The 27,858-nt window shown below is 36.0% G+C and overlaps 3 protein-coding genes across 4 annotated transcripts in view; 1 reads left to right on the top strand and 2 right to left on the bottom strand.

The window, feature by feature from the left end:
• The window catches only part of LOC110450768 (zinc finger protein 836-like), a 21,028-nt gene extending 18,882 nt beyond the window's left edge, over positions 1-2,146 (bottom strand). Inside the window, exon 1 of one of the 2 annotated variants that reach the window (XM_021498473.1) lies at positions 2,006-2,146. The gene's annotated coding sequence lies outside the window, so the exon portion shown is untranslated. The remainder of the gene's footprint in view (positions 1-2,005) is intronic. The other variant, XM_021498472.1, reaches the window with a different exon arrangement.
• A 5,190-nt stretch (positions 2,147-7,336) lies between these two features.
• On the bottom strand, positions 7,337-11,714 carry LOC110450767. The gene is made up of 3 exons (XM_021498471.1): positions 11,604-11,714; positions 9,605-9,652; positions 7,337-8,814 (listed from the first exon to the last, which is right to left on the bottom strand). Exons 1-3 carry the CDS (start codon positions 11,704-11,706, stop codon positions 7,643-7,645), a joined length of 1,323 nt encoding a protein of 440 aa, XP_021354146.1. The 5' UTR covers positions 11,707-11,714; the 3' UTR covers positions 7,337-7,642.
• Positions 11,715-15,328: 3,614 nt separating this feature from the next.
• Positions 15,329-16,671, top strand: LOC110450773. The gene is made up of 2 exons (XM_021498479.1): positions 15,329-15,944; positions 16,121-16,671. Exons 1-2 carry the CDS (start codon positions 15,386-15,388, stop codon positions 16,552-16,554), a joined length of 993 nt encoding a protein of 330 aa, XP_021354154.1. The 5' UTR covers positions 15,329-15,385; the 3' UTR covers positions 16,555-16,671.
• Positions 16,672-27,858: the final 11,187 nt, after the last annotated feature.

The raw sequence follows: 27,858 nt of genomic DNA, 5'->3' as shown, positions 1-27,858 counted from the left end.
TCATCTCTTTGTAATCGGCAATTGTCTATATGGTTATAGGGTGGGGATCTCAACTGTTTCCAAGCTGTGACCAAGAAACAAGGTCCTTAGGGGTTCGGTCAGACCCCAGGGTCTATTCTAATATTGTGACTGCATTCGTCTCTTTATGCCCAGCATTTGTATATATAGTTTTTGAGTGGGGATCTCAGCCGTTTTAAAGTTATGGCCCAAGGACTATGTTTCCAAGGGTGGGGCCAGACCCTAGGGCCATCCTGGAAACCAATGTGCATTCTTCTCTTTATACTCAGCAATTGTATATGTGGTTATATGGTGGGGATCTCAACCATTTCCAGGCAATAAACTTTTTTTGGCCCCACCCCTTAGCCCGGGGGGTCAGCCCTACCATTTGTACAATTTTGAATCCCTGCCTCCCATGAATGCTTCCGACCAAATATGATCGATATCCATGGCATAGTTTTACAGAAGAAGTCGTTTATAGCAATCTAGCGAAATTGCCCCCTGTTGGCCCCGCCCTCAGCCCCACCATTTGTACAATTTTGAATCCCCACCACCTAGGGATGCTTCCAGTCTAATATGGTTGATATCCATCACTAAGTTCCAGATAAGAAGTCGCTTAAAGCAATATAGCCAAACAACCCTTTTTGGCCCCGCCCCTCAGCCCCCTGGGGGGTCAGCCCCACCAGTTGTACAATTTTGAATCCCTGCATCCCATTAATTATTTGGTTAAATATGATTGATAGCCAGTGCATAGTTCTACAGAAGAAGTCGTTTATAGCAATCTAGCAAAATTGCCCCCTGTTGGCCCCGCCCTCAGCCCCACCATTTGTACAATTTTGAATCCCTGCATCCCATGAATTATTTGGTTAAATATGATTGATATCCAGTGCATAGTTCTACAGAAGAAGTCGTTTATAGCAATCTAGCCAAATTGCCCCCTTTTTGGCCCCGCCCCTCAGCCCCCTGGGGGGTCAGCCCAACCATTTGTACAATTTTGAATCTCCACCACCTAGGGATGCTTCCAGTTAAATATGGTTGATATCCATCTCTTAGTTCCAGAGAAGAAGTCTCTTAAAGCAATATAGCCAAATTGCCCCCTTTTTGCCCCGCCCCTCAGCCCCCTGGGGGGTCAGCCCCACCATTTGTACAATTTTGATTCCCCACCACCTAAGGATGCTTCCAGTCAAATTTAGTTAAATTCCAATCAGTAGTTAAGAAGAAGAAGTCGTTTAAAGAAATTGTTGACGGACGGATGACGGACACCACGGTATGGCATAAGCTCACCTTGGTCCTTTGGACCAGGTGAGCTAAAAAGGAAGGAGGAATGTAGTAGAACTTGACTGGGTTGATTATTGACGACCAGGAAGCTCAATTTGTAGAGCGTCCGTCTAGAGTTTGGAGGGCCCCAGGTTCAAACCCAGGTCTGGCTGCACTTTCCCTGTTTAAGTATCTTCAGCATTATTTATGAATATTTCCTGAACCCCTACATGGGTGACAATGTAAGTCAATATTTTTCCAAATGCCTTTCCTAGGTGTCGAACCTGTCATAACTATTTATATAATTACAACCAATTCCATATCTGAACACAAGCACAGGAAAGCTACTTATGTCTCGGAGTGAAGGGCATGCTTTTCTTTGATGGAGGAAGCTGTAGTATGCCTTGCTAGCCAAGTCTGTAGGAAGTGACAAATATTCTAGCAAAGTGATATATCTATTGTTTATAATAACAACATTAGCATTTTTGTTGAAGTGGTTTTTTTGTTTACGTTTTAGCAGCGTCTGTAGATAGGCATATATATTTGCATCAATTTTCAACGTGAAATGCATTCAACCAGAAAATACAAAAGAATCTCGTCAATGCAAAACAATCTCGGATAGTCGAAGGAAATCAAAGGCTGTTCGATTGACGGACATGTACAGAAAGGGGACTCGTCGAGTGACTCGAATGCCACGCCTGCTAGATAAGGATTTGCAAAATGCGCTTGATGTGCATTGGTATTTTGGTACCTGTGTTATTAAGCTGAATATAATCAATTACCATGACATATCGACTGTTTCATATTGGGCTTGGACGAGGTGAAATCTTCTGAAAGATGATGTTTACTCATTCTCTGTCCGATTCTTCATCGCCAAAACAATACCGGATATAAAGTTACACCACTAAAATAGAAAGCGACACTGAAGACAAATTCCGGCTAAGTTGAAAATCGGGGCTTTCTAAACGAGTGAGCCATCTTATTTATATTATAAATCAGATTGCCTCTACAGTTGTACACTTTGATTATTTTTCTCTTAAATCATTTTGATTTTATGTTTCTCTTGAAAATGTATTTCCGCTGATATTTAGCGGTCTTGCATTTTCGAAATTCACATTTTTTAAGTCCTACATGAACCTCTTTTCAGATGTTTATCTTTTAATGCTAACTCGATAATAAGGAATTTTAATTATATTTATAAACGACCAAGATTTTTGTAGTTGTGTGATTTTGTAAAAAGGTATTCTTTATCATGTTATAATGAAAGTTAGCTTAGCTTGAACAATATTAACCTTAGAGCTTATGTAAAACCACGGAATTAGATTAGTTATCTACATGAAAGTCCGTGGTAAAACTATTTGCTATTTAATGATAGGCATATATAGAGAGAGAGTGTGTGGAGTGATCGTCATTCCACAGTTTAGGGAATGTTCATATGTTCGAGTACTGATCCTATATTTAGGAAGTACATAAATTGATAATGATATGTTGAGATACAGTGTGGTGTGACATGTAATGGGCGTAGGCATTCACTAAGATAGATATACACCACGCTACAATTCAAATGGATTAAATGGTTTAACCTAATTTAAGTACACTGTAATGAAAATTCTCTTCAGATTGTTTCAGTTAACGATATTGAGTTAAATGTATAGAGCGTTTTTCTCTAAGCCATGATAGCCACTATTCCATTTTTCTGTGTAGTGCACGGTTCATGATACACGGATTTTACTAATTTGAAATTTGAAATTTACCATTACTCCTCTGGGGATTTTATGTAATTTGTATAATTAAGGATGTACACCTCTGAGAAGTCAAAATATTCATGTATTAAACTTTTTGTCTCATATGGATTTTTGGGAAAAGGAGTTAATGGCATAGTAGAAAATGCTAAAAAAATATATGTCCGTGTGTTTGTTTTTGTGCTATGATCGGTCAAAGATTCACACTTTGTGATTTTAGGTGATTTTTTTTGGTTTTGACCATTTGCAGAAAACATTCATACAATTTCTTGTATTGTGTGTTAACAGAGATGTATGAATGTTTGTAGAATAGAAGAAAATATTTTAAGTTACCCCTACCCCTCATTTTTTCACCATTTTTTGCAGAATAAACGCATGATATAAAAAGTTCTGCTATTAAACTTTTTTTAATATTTAATGAATCAAAAGAAAATGCGTTTCTCTTTCTGAAACAGCCATAAAAATGGGGGGGTCCGTGTGGGTTTTTTTTGTCCCATCATTATTTGCGTTATATTTCACCTTTCTCGGAGTCAAAAATCAAAAGAGTTTCAGTTACACTAAATGTGTAAAAAAAATATATATACCAATAATGTATAACTTTCCATTTTGTTGCATATTATTTTTATCATATTGAACATTATAAAGTTGTACAGCAAAATTGAACCTGCTACGATAAAAAATGTCGACACAATGACAATTCAAGTGATCAATCTAGTGCCAAAAATGTGAAATTTTTGCTTTTTGTGAGCCGCAAGAAATACACATTAACCGCCGAATTGGTATTTTTTTTTAAATTCTTGTAAAAAAAGTTCTACAAATGACAGGCATCTAGTTTTTTGACATATTTTTCAGATGCGTGTATGCTATACACTTGATCATAATTTGTTAAATATAACAAAANATTGACGATTGTACTCAGAGTCAGAGTCTAGTAGAAATGTAATTACCTACATAATTATGTACAATTGAACCAGTAGAATCATATAGGTGAAATGCTATTATTTTGAAAGTCTTATTTCAATGTATAATTGATACTTAATTTCATCTCCATTTAATTAATTTTGTGTATGCAATTAAAGAGTTCGAAGACATATATTTTCCTGATGATAATTTTGGAGAAAAAGTAATGTACGTAATATATTTCTTTTTCACCATCTTTCTGAAATTATATTCTTCCACAACAACTATAGGTTCTATTGGATAAACCTGCTAGGAGTTGGTAGACATTTTTGATTAACCACTAGAGGGCAAAATATTGAATGTTATTTCATTTCAATTATCAATTTTCTAATTATGACGTTAAGTAACAATGATTTGCGACGTCAACTTCTATTGTGACAAATTCCTAAGAGATACATTTGGTTTTATAGATATATTTATCTGAACGTTTTGGGAGGAAAGGTCCACCGCAAACCCATGATGGTTGATAGTCATGTTTATCTAACTCCCATTAGTTTAATTTCAAATTATAAAAGACACTCTGTAAACCTCGTGTCTTTATACCAAAAAAGGTTCAGATAACATGACAACAAACCATCACCCGTTTGGGAACCTCTGTGTACATGTATGTAATAAACAGTTAGGTTAGTTCATAAAACACTGAGTATACGTCTGATTAACATAAAGTATTTAAATGAAGAAAGTTATATGATTTCATTACAGTATTCAATAGTCAAAATACAAGTGACTGGTGCAAACTTCAGTGTGATCATTTTGTTCCGCATTTCTGGAGATCACAAAAATTCTAACATTTACGATATCTAATCACAAAGCGATATTAATAATTAATACAACAGTTATTTGTACTAAAAGGAAATTATGGTTACTTGAGTTACCGTATTTCGTACATGGTAGATGTATTCTCTTTCTTATTCTTCTAAGTTTCTTATCTTCCTTCCTTTCCCTTCATTTCCTCTTTGTTCACATATGTATTTTTTGATAAATATATTTGCTGTTGTTGTCATGTAATTTATATAATTAAATGTATTGGAGAAGACGTTTCTAAAGTTGAGATAACTTGTGCCTAATCCTTTTTGTTGAATGACAAATGAAATATGTTTAAATCATGTACATGGCTGATGAAGACAGACAAGGGGAGATAATGCTAAATATATATGTATACATGGTGGTCGACGTCTTCGTAAGCATAGTATTGCTTCTGTTGACGCTTCTTCATATATACATGTATGCATACATCATGAATTCTGGCTGGTGAAAGGGGACATATTCCATTTATTATATAAATATGTCATCAACTGATGTAAATAATCAGAATCATAATTTGTCACTGACATTTTACCTAGCTGTTATTAGAGTGAAAGTCTTATAAAGATGTCACCATGTTGGTTCTAGGTAGCAAATCCTACATCATATCCACCAAATACCCACAAGCCCCGGGCCTGATATGGGTAACAAGAATTTTACACCCTTCGTTACCACAGGGACCTGAGAATTTGTTACAACTATATTTGAACCTAAACTAAGGTGTTCAGAGTCATGTTACATGTTTTATGGGTTTAGATAGTTTTTCGGTAAAAATAACATATTTACATCCCCAATGATCATTTACATATGAACCCCTAAAACATGTAAAATTACTCACAGTTTAGGTCCAAATATAGCTGAAACAAATTGTCAGGTCCCTGTGACGTATATATGATATACGTGTGTTTTAATTGTAGCGCTTTATTCCGACAATAATGATATAGAAGTTAGATCCCATGTGCATAGAATGATAATAAACTTTCATTGTAACTTTTTACATGTTTGTATTAAATGATAACTATGTTATTTAACTTTCACAAATAAAAACACACAAGAAAAACCAAGAACATGTGATGCGTATTGTCAACCGGAAGTTATACCAGAAATAGAACGGATTGTAATTACTGGATATGGCGCGTACCGGACAGATATATAGATCGAACCGAAATCAAAACAAACAAAATCACAGGCAGAACGAGGATATGATAATTTTAATTTGGAATTCCGAGAACACACTGATGTCAATTTGTCATATATTTTGAGTGTGAACTCATGTACATGTAATATGACGTCACGGACTTTCCGATTACAGTATGACATCACAATAGAAACAATAAAAACAGAGCAAAAACAACGGTGTAATTTCGGCATCAAAACAGACTTGGAAAGTGTGCTTTCTCAATACTCTCAGAATCTCGTGTTCACGTGATTAAACGAGTCCTAAATACGAAACTCGTCACGAATTTTCACTTAGTTTGCCAGATTCTCGATAATTTTTTATAAATAAAATATCATATTTCATTAATATCATATGAAATTGAAACTGGAAACTCATTTGTATTTTATTTACATCTATTTTAATCACGTTATCTTATTTTAACTACCCTGTTATGAAGTGTATAATTTCATGTTTCTGTCTGGTACTGACCCATTTTTAAAACATCCCTCGTGACGTCAGTATTAAGTCAATTCAGATATGACGTCATAACAATATGAAACTGTATTTACTTGACAATAGACACGACATGTATGAAGTTCTAATGGCGACTTTTAGCGTCTTTTAAAACTTAAAGATGGTCAGAGAAAGAGCGCAAAAAAGTATTTGGGTTTTCGAGAATATTTTCATACATTATTGGAAATGTAATTAAAGTAATCCTGATCTCATTTCAATTTAATATGATATTTATGAAAGTCGTTCCAAAGATTTTTCTGTGAGCAGACCCTTCTAGAATGAGATATTCTGCCATCATTTCATATTGCAGACAAACAGCTGAAAACTCAGTTCATCAACATTTTAACAGCCTGTACTGATGCGCACGCTGAACACAGTACTCGAGAGAGGGCACTGCAGTATACGAAGATAGCTAGAACTCATTTAAGGATCACTGTTCCACTGAAGGCAACACTTTACAAAATTCCAATGATTGTAGTCTTTCGTAAAACCAGTAGCATTCCCTCAATTTCGTTTTGGAGGTACAAATGTACACCCGTCGACTAGATATCTGTCCAGGGTTCGATTCTTCTTCTTCTTCTTCCGTTTACGGGAAAGACTCCGGTGCCGGAGTGTGAAATATCCCGGAATGACCTTGCCCCGTTGCAACCCTCAAGTCAGAACACCCATTTTCTTTCTTTTTACTTATATCTTCTTAACTTTATTTTCATCGAAGTTCCAGTATTAAGGTATGGTATTACCTTTCAGAAATGATGCATCAAAGCGATAGTCATGCCGTAGCAAAAGTTTCAAATGCATAGTGTTTTTATTTTGGTACAGGGACCCTTAACTCATTCACCCCTGAATACACATTTGAACTTTTCCAACTCAAAGGTTGGAATAGTTCATTATGAAAGTTCAGGGGTGAATGAGTTAAGGTCCTGTATAAATCAAATAAAAGTTTTATGATAATGAACATTTATATATATTCATATGTGTGCACACAGTGGATTAAGGGACTTACATAACATTATGGTACATGTACATGTACAGGAAACGTAAATGCTGCGACATCTTCCGGCCAGATATTAATGCAAAGACCCGTAACTCATTTTTTACCAGTGATCGGCGTTATAATATACTTATGCATTTACACTGTCAATATCTCAAAATACTGGACACACTGTCAATTTGTCTAGAGTTTTAAAAGGAGATAAACATTCATTCACGTTCAAATTGAGGATTTCCCAGACTGAATACTTTGCTGAATTATATCAAGAAACCTGTTCATCACTTTCATTTCTTCGTCATGCCATTCCTTCATACACTTCAAGCGTTTTTCCTCCCTGTCCCGCTGTTCGTCACAGTAACGCTCAAACGTGGCCAATAGATAATCCAACTCCGTCTGTCTTCGTTTCCGTCCTCTTTGAAATCGGGCCGTCTCTGATTCATCCATACGCCCCGAGGAGCTCGGCAGTTCAGGGGATTCCCTGTCATTGTCATCGATGACGTATGTTGGTGGCCGTCGTGTAGGATTGTTGTCATGACTGTTGTTACTCGAATGCTGTGGGTTTACGTTAGGACCGTTGACATTACGATGAGATGGCGCTGGAGGAAACCGTGGGAAATGCTGACGACTGAAGTTTTCTGTTGGTGTTGATACACTAAGTACGGGACTACTCTGGTGCGGAACTGGTACCGGGTCGTGTCTGTTTGCCATGGAAACATGGCTTGCCTTAGACCCAGACACGGCATTTGTAAGTCTGTTCATGTATTGCGCATTTGAATGAATCGTTGATGCATCGTTCTTCATGACCGGAAATGCTGGATGAGGCGCGTGCATGACGCTCCCTCTATCGGGAGGAGGTATAGGTCTATTATGATGAGAAGAGGATGTGTCGATTACATCCTCTTTGTTACTCGGATTTTCTTTGTAAAAGGCAGTTGCCTCTGCCGATGCTTGAAATTTGAAAATACTGTCAAGCTGATCATAGAATGCACACCGTTTTTGATTGCCTGTTTGTAAATTATGGTCCACTGTGTATCTATAAGTTGTCTTTAAATTTAAGAATTTCCGTTCACATTTGTCAGAGTCGAACATGTGCCCAGCTTCATTCAATCTTTCGGATATTTTTCGCCACAAGAGTTTTTTCTTAATGTGAGGACTGTTGAACTTATCCTCATTTTGCATATACAGGTCTAACAAAAGACCTGTCGCGGGTGCCGTCCACTTACTGTCGCCAACGATCACAAGAGGGCGGTCAAACGAATCGTCATAGGAGGAAACCATCGGATGTTGAGTTTCCGGTTGCGCATGCGTCATAGTGGCGTTCGAAGAATTATCCGTGTAGTAGGTCCGTGGCCTCTTAGCGGGATAATAATTAAGGTCTGTCGAAACTGCGTCTGAAAAATACAGAAAATCTTGCAGAACATAGAAAAGTCCTTTTTTGTCAAAATGAACCGTTAGAAAAAACTGACAAATATTAATCAGAACGTTGCAGACACGCACACATTCTACATAAGCTCTCCCGTGTCGGCTCCAGAGGGTATACGGAACAAAACAGAACGAAGAGAATACGGGGCGGGTCAGCATAGAAGGCAGTCATCAATATGAGAGTAACAGGATCACTTTTCCATTGCAGAGCATATTTTGGAGAATTCCACGACTTACAGTTACTAGCACCCCTTTACTTTTGTTTTGGAATATTATTGTTGCTCGACTGGACCAAGTAACTACCTTTAACCAGGTTAATATTTTGAAACTTTATTTAATCAGGGACGTATATATACTGTCCCTGATTTAATTTACAATAATTATGGAACAAGTTATTTCAACTTATATTAATCGTTCTTGTTTGCTCGGAAATTACCGGGTCTTTATGTGGGAGGAAACCGGAGTACCAGGAGAAAACCAACGTGGTCGGGCAGGTGTCCCCATACCTATTCACGTCCAATCGGGGAATCGACCCCCGGTCGTCTTGGTAAAAGGCGAGTTGGTTATCCATGCGCCACCCGACCACCCCGGGTTCTTTCGTAACTCAGCTGGGTATAGTGAAAGTATAATTATCGGATGTTTAGGGTTCCTCGACCTCCCCCGTCGTGGTTTCACACTCAGAAAACCGGGGATGGGGATTTTATTTTCCATCTTTTATTTAGTCACCCTGTCAAATTTACGAACGTACAATTTACTTACCATTACTCTCCTCCCCTGATATGATTTCTGTCTTGACAAACACTGGCTCTGAAAAGAAAAAATATATATTTAAAGGTATATACGTACATTTACGTATATTGTGTACTACCTCTATACTCTTTAGAAATTATGTAAATGTATTTCTACAAATAATGAAGAAAGTTTCTTTTATTAGAACTTTGATAATGATTTTCTCTTATTCGTGCTCTTTTTCTTCTAACTTTTTTTCATATGACCTTATGTCATCCTTTAAAAAAGTATGTAGTTTCCCGCCCTTCTCACTAAAATGGCGCCTACTCAAACTTATGACGTCAGGCAATTTGATTAAAATCATCTGTTACATGGCTTCGTTAGCTTCGTACTACGACTGAACAGGCGGAGCGATGTAACAGATGATTTTATTCAGATTGGACGTCAATGCAAGTGACAATTCTTTGCGACGTCATCTTCCATTGTGACGTCATAGCTCATGGGAACTAATTGATTCCTCGATAAGAAACAGGAATAATGTATTCCCAGGAGAACTTGTCGATAGTTTATTATCAAGTTTATCTTACTCTCGTTAGTTAATTTTTAAACTGTAATATCGAATGTCTTTTACAATTTGAAAATAAACTTACGAGAGTTAGATAAACTTGATAACCAATCACCACTCATCGGGAAACTTTTTATTTCAAAGTCTTGTGGCGGTATTTTTTTTATCTAGCATTATTTTTAATACATATCATTTTTTTACAATGCTATCAACTACAGTATAACTTAAAATCACTTCGACGTTAAATTGATACCAACATATAACATATTGTTGTTCAATACGAACTATTTATATATCTTCTTATAGCAAAATACATAGTTATTTTTCTACAGCAAAATACATACATTTATTCTGTTATAGCAAAACATATTCGGTTGTGTAAGCAAAATCAGAGACATATATGTATATGATATTATATACGCGTCATATGTACAGGCTAGGGGCCCCATTGGAAAGTATAGCTTTGACTGACATCAAGTTTCCAAACTGCCTATATACTGTAGTGAACTGTTATATTATACCAGCTTTTTTGTTTGTGTATGCCTCAGTGATTTGATCATAATTCATAAATATAGGTTCTAGCAAAATACAAATTGATATTTATATACAGTATATCTCTGCAGTGACGTATATATATTACATATAAATACGTCTCTGATCTCCGAGTGTCGCATGCTCTTATAAGTCAAAATACAAAAAAAAATACTACGTGCAAACGGTCACGCTATATTTAAGTACATGTCCTTCATAACATGAGTTAGTGAGAAAATTGCAGTCTATGAGCGCTTCAATGTGTATAGAATGTCTAGGTAACAGATCTAGAAGTTCATGTTGCAATGCTAGACTGTACATCATCAGTACACGTACGTACACGATCGATTGATACGTATACGTACACGTACACGTCCGTAACATTAGGGGAAGCTTGGTATGTACAGTATTGACTAATGCTATTTAATCAAGACTTGCAAGAACCACCAAACATGTTCGTTAAGGGAACACGGCTATGATCGGCTTGTATATTATAGTGTGGTAGCTAGTCTCTCCATTATGTAAACAAACTCCCTTTGTACTGGCGGCCTACACGCGTATGCCACCATATCATTAACACAATGTAGGTCAACAGCTACGGTCGATACTCGTACACATGTATATAAACAATGGACGCTTTATCGCGGTGCGCTAGAACTCTACAAAACATGGAAATATATATCTACTGGTTGATCAAACCCCCCAAAACACATGGAATATTAAATGGAAGCTCGTGTTTTATGGTGAAACAACACGCTCAAACAGTACAATGCGTCTCGTCGTCATTGATTCTCCCTCGGGGAGCCCCATATAGAATAGTTATGCTTGAGCCTTAGGCAGCTATCATGATTCACAATGATTGTTTCATTTTTCGTGTAAAAACACGACATTGACACATGTTTAACGCTAGGTATTGACACAAATCTGTCTTACCGTCGCTCCCGTCAAATCCACAACCATCGCCTGTTGTTTTCCCCGATGAAGTCGCTAAACCGACGTCCTGCAGCGATCGACTGTTTAGTTCCGAGTCCGCCATGTTGTATGCCCAGGTCGACAGCGATTTGTCAATCATGTTTATGATTACAAGTCGATTTGGGGCTCATGCAGGGTAATCGTAGACATGATTAATGGATATTTAAGTAGGTAGCTACCATGGAATGCGAGAAATTACAATCTGTGACTATGTGCTCTGATGTACGGTTGATGTATACTCCGATAAATGATCTATACGATACACATACCGTGTTACGTATACCTTGGTATAAATCATTACGTCCGCTTCATTACGGAGTATTTCGGTTATCCAGCAGACTTTTGTATAAACAACATAAGCAGTATAACTAAACTGTACAGCAGAAGTTCATAATGCATGTCAACTATTACGAAATTTAAATTTAGAGATGCTGTTTTTATAAACAACTGTGCATTCATGTGTGTCATACATTAATTTCTATTTGAAACTTCGATCATTCAGAGCATGGCTGGACGGTATTTTAGTGACAAGAGCATCGGGTTTCATTGGCAGCTGTACATGTCATATGTGTGATAAATGTATATGAAAGCGAGTTAAATATATAAATACGAATTTGTGATCAACCTGCAAGGTGCCCTTAGCAATATATATAACAGCTAAAAATTAATGTACAAGATAGATATATTTAAGGATTAACTTGAATATATTTTTATGTAATGGAGCTATAACACAAAAAACGGAGTGTACTCTAAATAACCGCGAAGCGGTTTATGGTGAGAGTTCACTTCGAATTTTTGTGTTATAGTTCCATAACATAAAAAAAAAAATATTCAAGTCAATCCTTATAATTTAGTCTACTCTACACAATCCCTGTGAAAATCCACTTTTATTGATGGACTCTTTTCTCTTAGAAATTGTTACGCCGCTGTATCAGCTAATCAAAAGCGATGTTACAAACGGCGACGTCATTTTTTACGTTATGGGCTGATAACATATTTTTTTAAGCCAATCAAAATGCTTGTTACCAGCAAGATTAAATTTTTTAGAAATTCAAATCTGTAATTTCCTGAGTATCTCAGACCCATATCCATCATTCTAAGTATGTCTGTATTTTGGAATCCTGGGTTTAGCTCATAAGCTGGTTAATCACAAACTCTGTGAAAGAAAAATGAACAGCTGTTTTCATTATGTTACTAATTCATTCAATGGATTTATTGTTTTAATATATACATTTGATAAGTTAATAGGAAAAGCATGTGTACATCTTCTCCACCGAGGACCGGTATTACAGCATGTATACAATGGCTACAAAATAAATATATATGCATAAAAGGCAATTGAAGGGGTAGTTACATTATAGACAATCATTATATTGATTGAATAGGAACAACATACCTATAAGCCTATACTTATTTAGTATAAGATATCTGTCTTTTTTTCAAGTTAAGATTTACTTTACTGGACCGTTTTACATACAGTTTATACAGTATAGCTACACAAAGACACAGTATGATACATTGTATGTAAGCTGTAGTGTAAAACAGTCACGGTATTATATTTCATACCATATTGTCAAGATTCTCGTTTTTAGAGTACAGTTACATGTACACAGTACATATTTCTGGATAGTGTTTCGAAATATTCAGGCAGGCTGGATTCACCTCCCCTTATTCATTAATTATTTCACAAGAAAATAAGAAATAAAGTTGTTATCGCTTCCCTTCGTATTCGATAAGGCGACAGCTGAGTATATAAAATTCGAGTTGTCTCCCGTTGAACGAGTGGCGTCAGACAGCTGCGCTGTCTCTCACTGGGACCGGGGCTGAGCAGGACCGGGGCTGAGCAGGACCGGGGCTGGTGAGGACCGTCAAGATAGGATAACTCGTCCGGACTTGGAGCATGATATAACTGTTGGATATCTTATAACTACATTTTATAGTGTATACGGTCCTCATCTGGGACATTCTTATCGGGAAATAGCGTGGATATTTTTCATTTATACATTTATAAACTAAAGGAAGATAATGTTCACTGAATATGGTCATTTAAATGGTTGTATTAATTGAGGAAATAGAACCACGACTAATAAGAATGGTTATATGCCGTATAGTTTATAACTTAAGCTGTGAGCGTTAACGGTCCTGAGCAGGGACATCCTGATCAGGAAATCTAGTACTAATTATATCCGTATTGATGGATCAAATACATGAAGGTGGCAGTGTTTACAGTCAAAGAGAGGAATNGATTTTTATCTCAATTTACAGTCAGAATTTCAAACACTTGTGATTGGATACTTGATATCAAAGTTTTACTTTCTACACAACGTATTAAAGGTGTCGCAACCTTCCAAGACCGACTTGTCCCTTTGTCAAGCTATGACAGCACCAATATCAGTTCTGTATTTCAGACATGCATTTGTAACGAACCCCTGTGTGCAGGGTTAACATTTTGCCAGTTACCAAATACTTGTGGGATTTCGTTATGGTTGATATCTAGCTCATGGGGTTATAGTTCAAAATAGGGTATTATATTCCAGACTTGTAAATATTCTGCTCCACATATGGAATTGTGGAAGAGATCAGTCACAAATGTCGAAGAGATCATTTATAAGCCCCTAATTCTCCAAAGTCACAAATGATATTATAGAGGTTGGTGAGACGCCAGTTTGTGTTTCCAGTTGAATGTAGTCAACGGGCCAAAAGAAATTATATCAGGGGTCAAAGTTCACAGAGGGCAATTTAATGTAATGGTCTTCAACAGCCTGCCTAACTATCAAGCAAATTTCTACCAAACTTGGTACAAATGAACTTTTCATAACCGTTGCTGAAGCGGTACGAAAAATAACGATATGGTCGCAATAGCCTCGGATTTGCTGACACATTTTAGAATTCCTTTCGGGACTTTAGAAATAGTCAAACTGCGTATATGTAAACTTGGGTGCAAACATGAGAATTCACATAAACTTATTATTGGTACTGAATGCAAATGATTAAAGAAATAAACATTGTCTACAGAATAAACATAACGAAATTATGATGCTTAAATAATTGTTTATAACACGTATGTCAGTCTGTCACCAAAAAGGATGTCTGTTGCGTGGGAAGATACGCTATTTAATGTTATCAAATACTCTATTTCTCTTTAAACATTTTAAGGGTCCCAGCCCTTCTACAAGGAATACACTGGAGAATACCACTCTGGATTTTGTATTTCCTTAATTTCGTTTTGGATATAGCTGCATGCATACGTAAGACGGATGTGCCAGGTAACTACCATTGATACAGTAGCTAAGTTGGTTAGAGTGACAATATCAAGATTGGAGGCACATGGAGTATAGTCTGGTCTTGTTCTTTTGCATTTGAATTGTTTGGGGGGTTTTCACCTTTTTTTTTAAATTCATTTTTTATGAAGTAACTGTTTTCTTTTCAGAAATATTTTACTTGAATCATTCGTCTAGATATTAAATCTTCCTTTCATAGTTACCTTTGTTGGCAGTAGAGTGAGGATCCTGAAAAATGTCTATCATTAATCGAGTGTATTTGTTAAAACTGACTTATCTAGCTTGAGGTTTGTATCATCTGCCTAGTGAACTTGTCTATTTACATTGTTAACGGAAATACCAATGTTTCTATCTGCTAGCTGACTTTTTGACCTACTCGAGATAAGAGACAAGTGCAAGGTAAAGATAAAAATTTCGCCTGTGTGTTGTACACACTGGCCATGCCCGACTTAATTACGTAAGATGCGTTCGGTGTACGACATGTATGCAGTCGTTGTGCTGATTGTGTGTTTGTCCAGCGTAAACGGACAATCCCACATTGGTGCTTCAGACTCAGAGATCCATGACCCACAATGGCGTGACCTGGTCAACCAGAAAATTGGTCAACTGGAGCGTCAAATGACCTTGAAAGATGTAATCATCAACCAACTTGAAAGTAAGATTCAAAACCAGAACGCTGATATGATGCAATTAAAACAGAAAATGGCTTCCCTTGAACAGTTAGTGCTTCGCAAAGATACTGCTGTAAGCAATCTTGCAAAACAGATAGCAGATTTGGGGAAACGTGGATCTGTGGACAAAATTCGCGCTTTGGATATTTCACCTCTCGCCGGAAATACGTCACGGAGCCTCGCACAAGTTTCCGGTAATTTCACTACCTCGGTAAACAGCACGTCATTCCTGGATTACCAGAATGAAGTCCTGAGTGAACCCAATACAAATTTGTCCGGTGCCGGGAACGAAAACCACTCCCAATCCCCTACTGGACCTTATCGAGTGGTGCAGACATCGAGACAAAACCGTAAGTTTGTTTTAAGATTTTGATAGCATTTACGATAAATTCACTGTTTATTCCTATGGCAAATATATTGATAGATTCGTACATGTAATTCAATAAATTCGCCAGATTTTTTTTGGAGACGATCGCGTATTTAGTCACAATGACAATATATTTATTGTGAGCGCTTTCTGTTTTAGGGGTATCTGCTGTTCCGTCTACTCATCCTATTGTCTTCCATGCCTCCGTCTCCTCAACTGTAAACCACGGAACCCTAACTACAGTTGTATTTGACCGAGAGATTCTTGACCAGGGCAACGGATATAGTCCCACTGAAGGAATCTACATTGTGCCACAGTCGGGTACATACGTAATCACATGGACAATCCTTTGTGACCTTCACAGTGCTTTCCAGACAAATTTGATCGTAAACGGAAAAGTGAGAGGGTCTTCATTTACGGATGCAGATGAAATCAACGATTGGCACCAAACATCACAACTCGTTGCCTTAGAATTAAGCCAGGGAGATCGTGTATTTATTCAAGTTGGTAATGTGTTCCGTGGAGGTGACGCGAAAATAAAGAGTGACAATACATTATCACACCCAACATTTTCAGGTTGGAAGATTTCTTAATTAAACAATAAAAATTCAAACAAAACATTGTAAACTGTCAATATTTTGATATGTTTAAATCATGGTACATTCAGCAAACAATAAGCAAAATAGCATCCATTGGGTTTTACTTATTTATTTATTTATTCGAATGAGCAAGCATGCATACGAAGAAAAACGTCGATACGAAAAGAGAGACAAAAACAAAACAATAACAAACAAAATCTAATAAACCCGTCGAAACAGGTGCGCGGGGAGGTTGATTTTATGTAAGCTATAGCAATTGCCATGGTATTTCCTGTCTATCCCCAGGGCAATAAATCGACTATCAGAAATCCAAGGCGTAGACGATATGTACTTAATCAAAGTAGACACTTACATCAAGCCATCAATCCTGTAACTTAAAAAATAAAAATGCATACACAGTCTATGCAGAACATATCAGCAAAGTCCGTAACTCGTTGGTCAACAGGATTAATTAGGTAGATAACACACCTCAAAGCTATGACTTCTAACTATATTATAAGTGGAGACGTGTATTGTTAAATCGTTGAAATATTTCACGTCATCAATTACCACCATCCATCTCATTTGTGGGGTAGTTCGCACTCTCCCGAACAGATGCATAAACATCATAACTGATCAGTTAGACAGAGATATATAGACATGTAAGAGGCCCTGCCAACATGTGGATATCCCGAATGATCGATAAGGAAAGTAGAAAAAAAAGCGAATTGAAAATATTGGTGAATTGTCTCTATTTATTTACTGACTGGGCACATCTTCTTTTTCTAAATGGAATGAACACTTTTAAAAAGAACCAACACCAGAGGAATGTGAACACTGTTCGGTTTCTATTCATATTGTACATACTGCTCTCCAATGATGCATACAAACACATATCTGCAACAAAGGACACCTACAAATATTCATTCTTTCCACACACAATAACACAATGGAATCTCCTTCCCATAGCAGCAATACAATGCAGTACAATGAACAACACTAGAGGACTTCAAGGCACATTTACCCTATGCAGCCCTTGAAGTCCTCATCACACGCTAAAATATACGCCAATTTTAATTTTTTATCTATACCTTGCAGAAAAAATCACAAAAAACCCAGCTTATCACTGTAAATAACCCCCTTTTTCACGCCTCTGTGTTAGGACCCCCGAGGATATAAACATCACAATTGATGGGAGCCCATGTAACATAAGAAGACGAGACCTCAACCCTTGGCCCAATCTAATTATAATATATCTTCACATCGCTCCCGTTTACTGATATGTCGCGTTGAAGATCTAACAACATCCCGTAGAGGGTCATGTTCAGGCGACCTTTGCATTAACCAATCAGATGAGAGCTTACGCATTTCTGTAAGTGATGATGTAATGATTTCGGAACACACTTGCTATGATAAAAGACCGAGAGGTGTCAAATGAGCATCGAAAATGGCGGCGCCCATGACACGCCGTGTCTATCTACAAAACAACGTTTGTACAATTTGTGGGTTTTGCTTTAAAATAAGAGAGACTTCCTCTTCTGGTGATGTTGTCATTTAAAAGTTTAACAACCTGAAACTAAAATTAACCAATGACAGGCTTCGCAATATTCAAACAATCACTGAACCAGACGAAAAAGTGGATTTTGGGCTACGAGGTGTCTGCATTAAATGCTACAGGTCCTGCTTTCTGATTGGTTTAAAGAAAGAGTTATGTCGCGTTTTGATTGGCTTGTTATAAATACGATAATGCATTCATGTTGACCTCTGACGTGACCCTCTACGGGATGTTGTTAGATCTTCAACGCGACATATCAGTAAACGGGAGCGATGTGAAGATATAATTTTAATTAGATTGCCCTTGGCCAGACAATAGGGTTTGCCAGGTGTGTAGTGTGAACACTCACTCAAGCGAGACTGTTAAACGTATTACCTTTCCGGCAGTCTTTCACTCTACATGTCTGAGTACATGTCAGTCAACTCCGAACAATTTTGAATGGATGTGTGACGGAGGTGTTGAACATTTTTCTACTTTTTATGACTTTTATCAATCTACTGACAGTTTTATTAAAAATCTTCCAAAAAGCCTGACTGTAGGTTATTTGAATGTGAGAGGCCTACTTGGTAAGGTTGATCAGATCAAAATACTTTTGAGGAACCATGCATTTGATGTGCCTTCTGTGTCTGAAAGTCATCTGGACAATACAATTGATGATGCTGAAATATCTGTTCCCGGATACAATGTTATCCGTAAAGACCGTAACCGGCTAAAATACGATTAGTCATGATGTAAATAGAATTTGCTTCAAGATATCAATTTACCCGGGTGTAGGGCTCGAGGGTACATGATCAATATATGAGAAGAAAGAACTCATGTTTCCAAAATACAGAGACAAAACACATACATTTTAAGAAGTAAATAGACCTTTTATATATCAATAACTTCTAACAGTGAAATGCGATAGTATATTTGGACGTCATGTGACACATACACGGAACGAACATAACCATTTCTAAACTGTATCAGCATTACAAATTGTACCGTATGATGTACTGCTTCAATTGTGTTATAAGACGGATATAACTATGGTGCTGCATGAAACAATGTTCAATAAAACCAAAATGAGAAACTCAATTGTTAACAAAAGTAGTATCTACCGGAAGTATCCTCACGTGGAGTAGTTGTCAACGTAAATATAACTCTTTTGCACAAACAAAAGACAAAATACATAATTTATGTCTACGAAAAAGGATACAATGTAGCAATAACCTAACAAAAACTTGATTAACACGAAAATAAATTAAACACAATGTAGCGTGCCCTCGACGACCTGTTCATAAAATTAATATCATGTTGCTTCATCATCAACAGTAATAGTAAAATTGGCAATTGCCGACAATGGTATGTGATGAAAATTTGAATAATTGTTCATTTACGTTCACGATTATTGATAACAACCATGTCTGTCAATAAATCAAACTGTTTATAATACGGAATGATTGGCACCTACTGCCATGCTGTGATGTAAGAAGTCAGCACAAAATGAAAATCAAATAGAATTTTCGTTCTGGCAGCTTACATAGTGTACATGGGTTTCAACCTCACTAAATGTATTTGTATATGATATTATTTATGAGAGGATCATAAAGAATACAACAATCTTTTGTGGTCCTGATCAATGTTACATATACAACATTTCCGGTAATTAAGGATCATTCCCATGAATGCTAGAGATAATGTATACCGCGAACTTTTCACCCAGTCAAACTTTCGCCCATGTTCTCATAGTTTTGATTGTCTATAATGGTGTTTACTAATATTCAATGTAATAAGAAATTCGCCCTCGCCCTTCGAGAAAGGCAAACATTAAAATGCAATATAGTTATTTAGCATACAACCCATTTCTAAATGCTCATCTAAAGTAAACAAGTTTATATTGTGCATGAAAAATTAAGAAATGTACATTAAGAGGATATACCACATATCTATTTACTTCCAATACAAGAGTTTAACATTAATCTGTGGTTTGTTGAATTTGTTCAAATATTATTATTCGACAAACAAGCATGTGTACTTCTTTGGTGTGGTAACTATGTACATGATAATAATACCAATATCTTCAAAACATAGTTATGAAGATTATGATTTCACTCGTATTGATTATCAGTTAACTAGTACTGATTATGGATTTACTGGGATTCATTATGAATTGCACTAAAAACCTCGCGTGAGGAGACTAATTAATCATGTTATAGATTTCACAGAAATACATTTAAACATTTTATCAAGCTAACTGATAGCGTACGCAATACCAAGAGCAAGCGAGAAAGCAGCTGTTGCTATAAGTACAGTAAAAAGAAATAATCTCAAAAAGATCTTATCCAAACGCACTGCGATCTCTATCCACGTGTAAGGGGTATCCGATTTATCATTGTTGTCTTTGAAGGCAAACACTGCGGTCATATTATTATTCTGGGATGTTTCGTCGTTTGGCTGTAGTTTAGGTGTCTCGAGACTTTCAATGTTGTTTGTTCGTCGATCAGGTGAGCAACTGCAGCGAGAGTTATTTTTCACTTCCTGGCAGGTAAGTATCGACAGAAAGTTTATCGTGTTTTTAATCCATTTTGGAATTTCTTTTTCTGGGTCGGTGTGGTGACACTCTAGCACAATAATGGTTAACAACACAGATACCATACCCAAGGCAAGGATAAACACCAGGTACACAGCTGAAACAAACAATAAACGTAGTATAGGGTTCATATGTGCAAAAAATATATACAATATAATAAAATATACTGATATAATAAAATATATTAATATAATATAATTGTTAAGATTTAATCAAGATCATGTTATTTTAAACTTGTGTCAAATGCCGAGTAGACGTCTATAAGTATATGTTGTTATAACTTGTGCCTGATCCGATTGCTGTTTTAAAATGCAATAAAAACATTTTTTTTTATCGAAATAGGCAAACTATAGCTGGTATCATATTTTCATCACGTACAATGGTGAGATTATTATGGATATAAGTAACTTAAGAAATGTAATGGAATCATTAGTTACAAGGACGCGAATACACAACATAAATTATTATTTATGTAACATTGTTGATAATATATTATCATTGCAGAAGATATGGATATAGGTACATTTTGCAATAATATTGTCATTCTGTAAAAGGTGAAAAGAAAAAGTGCCATTATTATATGTATAGGTCATTAATCTTTAATTTCAAGAGGTTTTTTTTTATAGGATTGTATAATAGGGTGGTACAACAGATGGGTTAACGTGTATCATGCCTTTAATTTACGATGTAAACTGGAAAGAGTCAAGTTAAAAAACTATACCGACAGCATGTTTCAAAAAAAGGACCAGTATTTTTGCCGTTAGTACTTGGCGTTGAGAAGTTCAGGGATGTTATTTAATATTGATGAGGAATTAGAAACGATATGTGTGCTATCATAGACATGTTTAGTGCGCAGTTGCGCTGATATTTAATGTTAATTTTGCGCAAGAGATCGCTGAGTAGCCCTTCGTCAAATGTAGTGACGGTCGCAAATGTGGAATCACACAGCTATTTCAACGACCGTTAGGTATATTTTCGTCACACATGGTCGTTAAAATGTATCAAATATCGTCTTTTAACGTTGCGTTAGACAGATTGTTGCTTAATACAGTTACAAATCAATAGTGGTCGCATAAAACAGATGGCCGTTTAATACAGATGGTCGCTTGAGCAGATTCGACTGTAAATTGATAACCTGTCTGTACAATATCATCATTTCTTAGAAGGATCCAAATATCATTTATTATCGATGTAACTGACCTACTTGATATAATTCTATCATTGATTATAAGGATGGGACAATAAGTAAATATAATCAATATAGATGATGAAGATGTTTATACAAAATTTATTTCATTAATTACAAAAGTGCGAATATAAGAAACTATTATGTATATAAGTAACTTAGCTATTAGATATAACGATTTGAAGTAATTATAAAGGACACAGATAGCCTTGTTTATAGGTACTTACATAGGAGAGACGTGTTGACGGATGTAGTCGGGATGCTGGTAGACACGAGAGTCAAGTAGACAGCATAGGACAGCAGAACGGTAAGGCAGTAACCAATTCTCTCCCCTGACTCCGGTGGCAGTTTGAATGCCATACAACTCAGAAATGCCAGTAAAAAAGTCGGCGTCATCGTGTTCAGTACATGATATGTTGGTCTTCGTTGAAGGCTTATATGGAAAGTCAGAACAGAAAATGAACTTCTTCCTCGACTTCTCGTTGTAGAACTTGTAGAGTATGAACTGAACTCCCATTCTCCGTTTTCCGTGAAGTGAGTGAAGTCCAAAGGAGATGATGCCATATACAGGCTGATTTCGGACGCGGTGTAACCCCAGGTACTTATAGTCAAGTCACAAACTTGTGTATCGAATGGATAAAACGTCACATCCGTCTCACACAAAGTCTTGTATATCCCTGAGGGTGTCCAAGTTATGGATCCGTCTTTGAAAATTCGCATTGGTATTGAAGGATCGCTCATGACAGAAATGTCCGCTATTCTAAAATATGAAATACAAGTTTTTCTAGTATGTAACATTGAAAAGTTAACTGCATTCTGAAGCTAGAATAAAAACATTAAGAGGTGAAAAAACTTTCATTCGAAATTAAAAAAAGAAAAAAAACAAGTTCAAAGAAAAGATCAACGCGGATCGGTTACCACGTATTAGGAGTAGGAGAATGATACCAAGTTTTCCGGAAGGATAAACGATTTCTACCTCAACGACACCTATCCGACCGAGGCAAATTAATGTCATGTTCTCAAAACTGAGAACCGGAGTAATGACAACACATCTACAAGGCACACTAATGAGCTTAAACAGACTGATGCTGACAACTTATTTGGGAATGATGATGTTACTCATCACTAAATCTTCTTTTTTTTCGATACCACATTTTCCCAAAATTGAAAACAATGCAAATATATTCTCTACTTAGACATATCAAAACACAGCATGCATCCTCAATCAATTTACATCAGATGTATTTTTTCGGGAGATATACTACGGTAATGAACATCTATGCTAGTAGTGTATGTCAGTTTGAGTAACAGATTAATAGAAGACTGGGTGTGATACTTTTGATTATCAGGAAAATCCAAAACATTGTTCAATATGACTATAAAGAAAATGATAAATTTAAGTATTTTTTGTGCAAGTTCATATAACAATAGTATGTTTAGGATGCTGGTATAAGAAATTAATATTTTTACTTTGATCCGTAATATTAGAAAACAAACTTTTTGTAAGCATTTTTTTAACAAAATAGACTATTACATAGACATGAAATATGTTAACAAGAAGTTACGATAGGAAAAGTATAATTGAAATTATTTGAGATCATAAACAATATATGTCTACGGGAAGGAGTGACAAATTAAAGAGAACGCAACATGACAGATAAATATAAAATTATACTTATTACGGTTAGCACCTGTTGTCCGGAGCTTGACAATTTCTCAGACCTACATCTACCTGTGCATGTAGCTGTATTATGAGCGATACATGTTGTAACACGCATATGTTCAATTTGATACATAGTGTTTTGTTTTAAGTAAGAGACGAAAGTTACCCAAAATAAGAACAACTCAGAAAAGCTTAGGACGACCAACAGGGATCTACAGAGACCGTTGCAAGTACCTTGGTTCCGAGCGATTTAACTTAAACTTGACTTACAAACTTTGTTGACTCTTGTTTCATAACACATTTTACCATATAAGGACTAAGATCAGGATACAGGAAGTCAATACGTTTTATGCGTAAACACAACTGAATAGCACTTGGATTCTGAGAAATTCTGATTCTGATTTTCAGACAACTTTTTCATACTTACGAGTTGGCAAGGATGAGAGTTGGCCGCCATATTGTATTTTCATTTGAGTATATCACCTTTATATTATTACTGTAGGGATGAGTTGAGCTCCAGTTAAGTCTGTTATCACTCCATGCCTGTAATCGTTAATATTCACTCAATATGCATAAATTTAAAAACAAAACACGTTTCACTTTCATCTACTTATTAAATATTTTTTGCCGGTCTGATTCTATTTGTAACATTGTGGATGATATTGTGTATCCGGGATTGGAATTTTTACATTTATTTACAAAACCAAAATATTCACAAAATGAACTTTATTGCTACATTCAAATCGCACAAAAATGCCTCTGTTGCAAAAATGAATATACATTATATATTAAGGAAACTTTCTGTGTACCCTCTGACATTTTATGCCAAATGTGTCTCGCCATTTTTTTGACACGAAAGAATATACACATTTTAAGTTTCCAATGACTTCATCTAAAAGTAGGACATCAATAGAACGAAGTATTAATATTTTAGGAAAGACAAGTATAGTTTTCGGAATCTTCACTCATATTTTTCTTGTAGGAACAAATAAATTGTTTTTCTTTTAGTGTAAAATGATGAAGAATAAATGAATAAAATAGATTCTTAAGTATTCAGCCATTGAATTATTATTCAAACGATCTGTGCCCGAATGATTAAATTCCGACACCTATGAGACCAAAAACAATAAGAGCCTTGTAGTTTTAGTTTACTTTAACATAAAATCTGTTCTATCAATCCAGTAACTCAAATCCGTCAGTTTGCCCCTAAGTTATATTTAGAAATGAACCCGGTCATGTCCATGATTTTGCAGTGTCGGTTCCAACTTTGCCTCAAGGTATTGCGCCAATCCTGGAGCAGCAGGTCTAAATATCTTTTGAATATTGGGTCGACTGTGTAAAATACAGCTCTCAAAGCTACGGTTAGGCTTACGGAAATTTAATCCAGTATTATTACCTAATACAAATATTCACATAATATACACTGCAATGGATTTACATGGAAACGCAATATATTTCCCCAGACAAGAAACCATAAAGAGGAATTAAAATATTAACAATTTCTATTTTTTCTCAAAATAGTCATGTTTTGCGTCCATTGAATTTACATGAGGTAAATTGATGAATTATCACAAACTGACACCATCATAAGTATAAAAGTATACATATGAGGCTTTAATTGACTGACTATTTATGTATCAGGTTTTACGTCAATATGATTTAAGTAATAATCACTCACCAGCTCGAAGTAGCCGGTAGTTGTCAGGGCCTGATTTCGGACATCCTGGTCAAGGCGCGTATATGAAAAGACAATTGACACTTCAATAAAATATCTATTCTTAGCCGAGTTATAAAGAAAGTAATAACTAAAGTTAATACAGATATATAACACAGAAATCAATAATCAATAATTTTCCCATTATTGATACTTTTAATTTAAGTATCGACTGTGTTTCCTGGCAAAATTGTAGACTAGTGAGTGAAACCTACACAAAATTTGCTTGGAAGCTAGTGTTTGTTTGTCAAGTTATTGGATAAATACAGGTCAACATCATTACCTGATGGAAGCCTTCGCCCCATTGTCATCTTATTGGCCAGGTGCAAATAAAACAACCTTTTAATGTTATTAATCAGCTTATTCCATCTGAGCCCAGTTACAATACAGAAGTATGATGTATTGTTCCGAGACCGCAGGCTGATAGCTTAAGTAACATACTAGGGACTATTTATTTGGCAAATTTCAAATTAGCTGATTACTGACACTTTTATGAACTTACTTCCTAAACACAACCCAAAAATAAAAGTATTTAGTTTAACAAATTGTAACAAAATGTATTCCCCTGATTTCTTCAAAGACTCCAGGATCGAGCCGATCTTCGGTCTTCGTTTGATGTGTCTTTGAACATTAATCAATCATGATTGATTCATATACTAAGACGTGTTCTCATTGTTCCTTGTGAAGGATTTTAGAACTTTGTACCACGTTATTTGTTTGCCCAGTCTACCACATATATGCCCATTTTATCAATATCGGTTCAATTCTACCAATATTGGTTCAGTTTGACCGATACATTCAAAAATTGCAGGGCAGTCTTCCCACATTATTATCAACATGCAAAAAGGTTAATCAATAAAACAGCCATTCTCGATTCCCAAGCTTAGCCCGAGTGAAACATGATTAATTGAGGGAAAAGAAAGAACAGTGTTTACCTACCATACGGGTATTAAATGTTTTATTATACACCAATAGAACAATTAAATGGCAATGACGAACATCAGACTTCCCATGCCATTGTGGTCGTCTCCTTAAGTCACTCGGGCCTCAGTTTCAAATGATCGGGAAAACTTCAGCAGGTGAAGGGAATATGTTTCATGTTACCATTAAACATGCAATCCAATCAGACACATTGTAATGTAAATGAGGTAAACAAATAGACGCTGTACTATGATTGCCACGATGGAAAGACTTTCCGACAAAATATACGTTTACAAATCATAAGCTACAGAGGCGTAAACCTTGTACATTTATGGAAAAAGGATCTTCTTGGTTTGAAAAAAATCACACCAACGCTTAGTCTGAAAATCTAGATCCAAACAGGTAGTTGATCACTAAGGCTCCGTGATAACAGACACGGACTCCTAAGATGAAGGAAAACTAGTTATCCCCGGCCATATTTTCAATACCTTAGACAGATATAACAGCAATATAATTTGGTTCTAAAGAGACTTCCGTACAACAACATGATATACCTATTGATGTCATAAATATAGTGACACTTATCAACGAATTGAACGTAAAGATATAGTACTCTGTTATCTCTAGATATCACCCTACCTATATGCAACTGTCACTTCATCAAGTGTATATATTCCATGGCAGACAAGTTGATACACCTGTCCAAGGTAAAAGTCAATTGAACGTCATCATAATGAACTTAAGGCCTAACTCTTTAGTCTAGATACAATCCTATTCTCCAAAGAGGTGGATAAGATTATGGTGAAGGTGATGTTGAATTACACTATCCTCTCTAAGTACCACGTCGGCGCTTATCATGAATTAACACGAAAACGGTGATATGAATTTCATCCTTGAAACAAAATTATTCCATGACTTGTTTAGAAAATCTTAATACACGTATAGCAAGAAACTAGAGTCTGGTGAAAGGCTAAGGTGCGATCCACTGCTTTACTTGACAAGCGTTAAGGTTTCTGAATGAATTTTGTCTAAAGTTGATGTTGACCTCCCCCTATCCCCTCTGGGTATCGCACCACTTACCAGATAGTGCGATATTAAGGATGTACTCTTCTGAGGTTTCAATCACGTTCAAGTCTCGTTTTGATCTGGTGTAATGGGTTTTTGTAATATTTAACAACTTATTATCAAGTTTATTAGCAAACACGCATTTGAAAAATATGTCAAAAAACTAGATGCCTGTTGTTTGTAGAACTTTTTTTACAAGAATTTAAACAATTACCAAATCGGCGGCCATTTTGAAAATGTGTATTATTGTGTAAATCTTGTGCTTCAAAAAAGGCCAAAATATCACCTTTTTTTGGCACTAGATTGATCACTTAAATTGTCATTGTGTCGCCATTTTTTTATTGTAGCAGGTAATTTTTGCTGTACAACTTTAAAATGTTCAATATGATAAAAATGATATGCAACAAACTGGAAAATTATACATTATTGATATTTTTTTTACGTATTTAGTGTAACTGAAGCACTCTTGATTTTTGACCCCGAAAAAAGTAAAAAAATAACACAAATGATAATGGGACAAAAAAAGAAACGCACTGGCCCCCCATTTTTGTAGATGTTTTAGAAAGAGAAACACGTTTTCATTTAATTCATTAAATATTAAAAAAAGTTAATTACCCGAACTTTTTATATCAAGCGTTTAATC

The sequence above is a fragment of the Mizuhopecten yessoensis genome, unplaced genomic scaffold (assembly GCF_002113885.1).
Source record: "Mizuhopecten yessoensis strain PY_sf001 unplaced genomic scaffold, ASM211388v2 scaffold5503, whole genome shotgun sequence".
Taxonomy (NCBI): Eukaryota; Metazoa; Mollusca; class Bivalvia; order Pectinida; family Pectinidae; genus Mizuhopecten; species Mizuhopecten yessoensis.
This window is presented reverse-complemented; position numbering and strand designations above follow the sequence as displayed.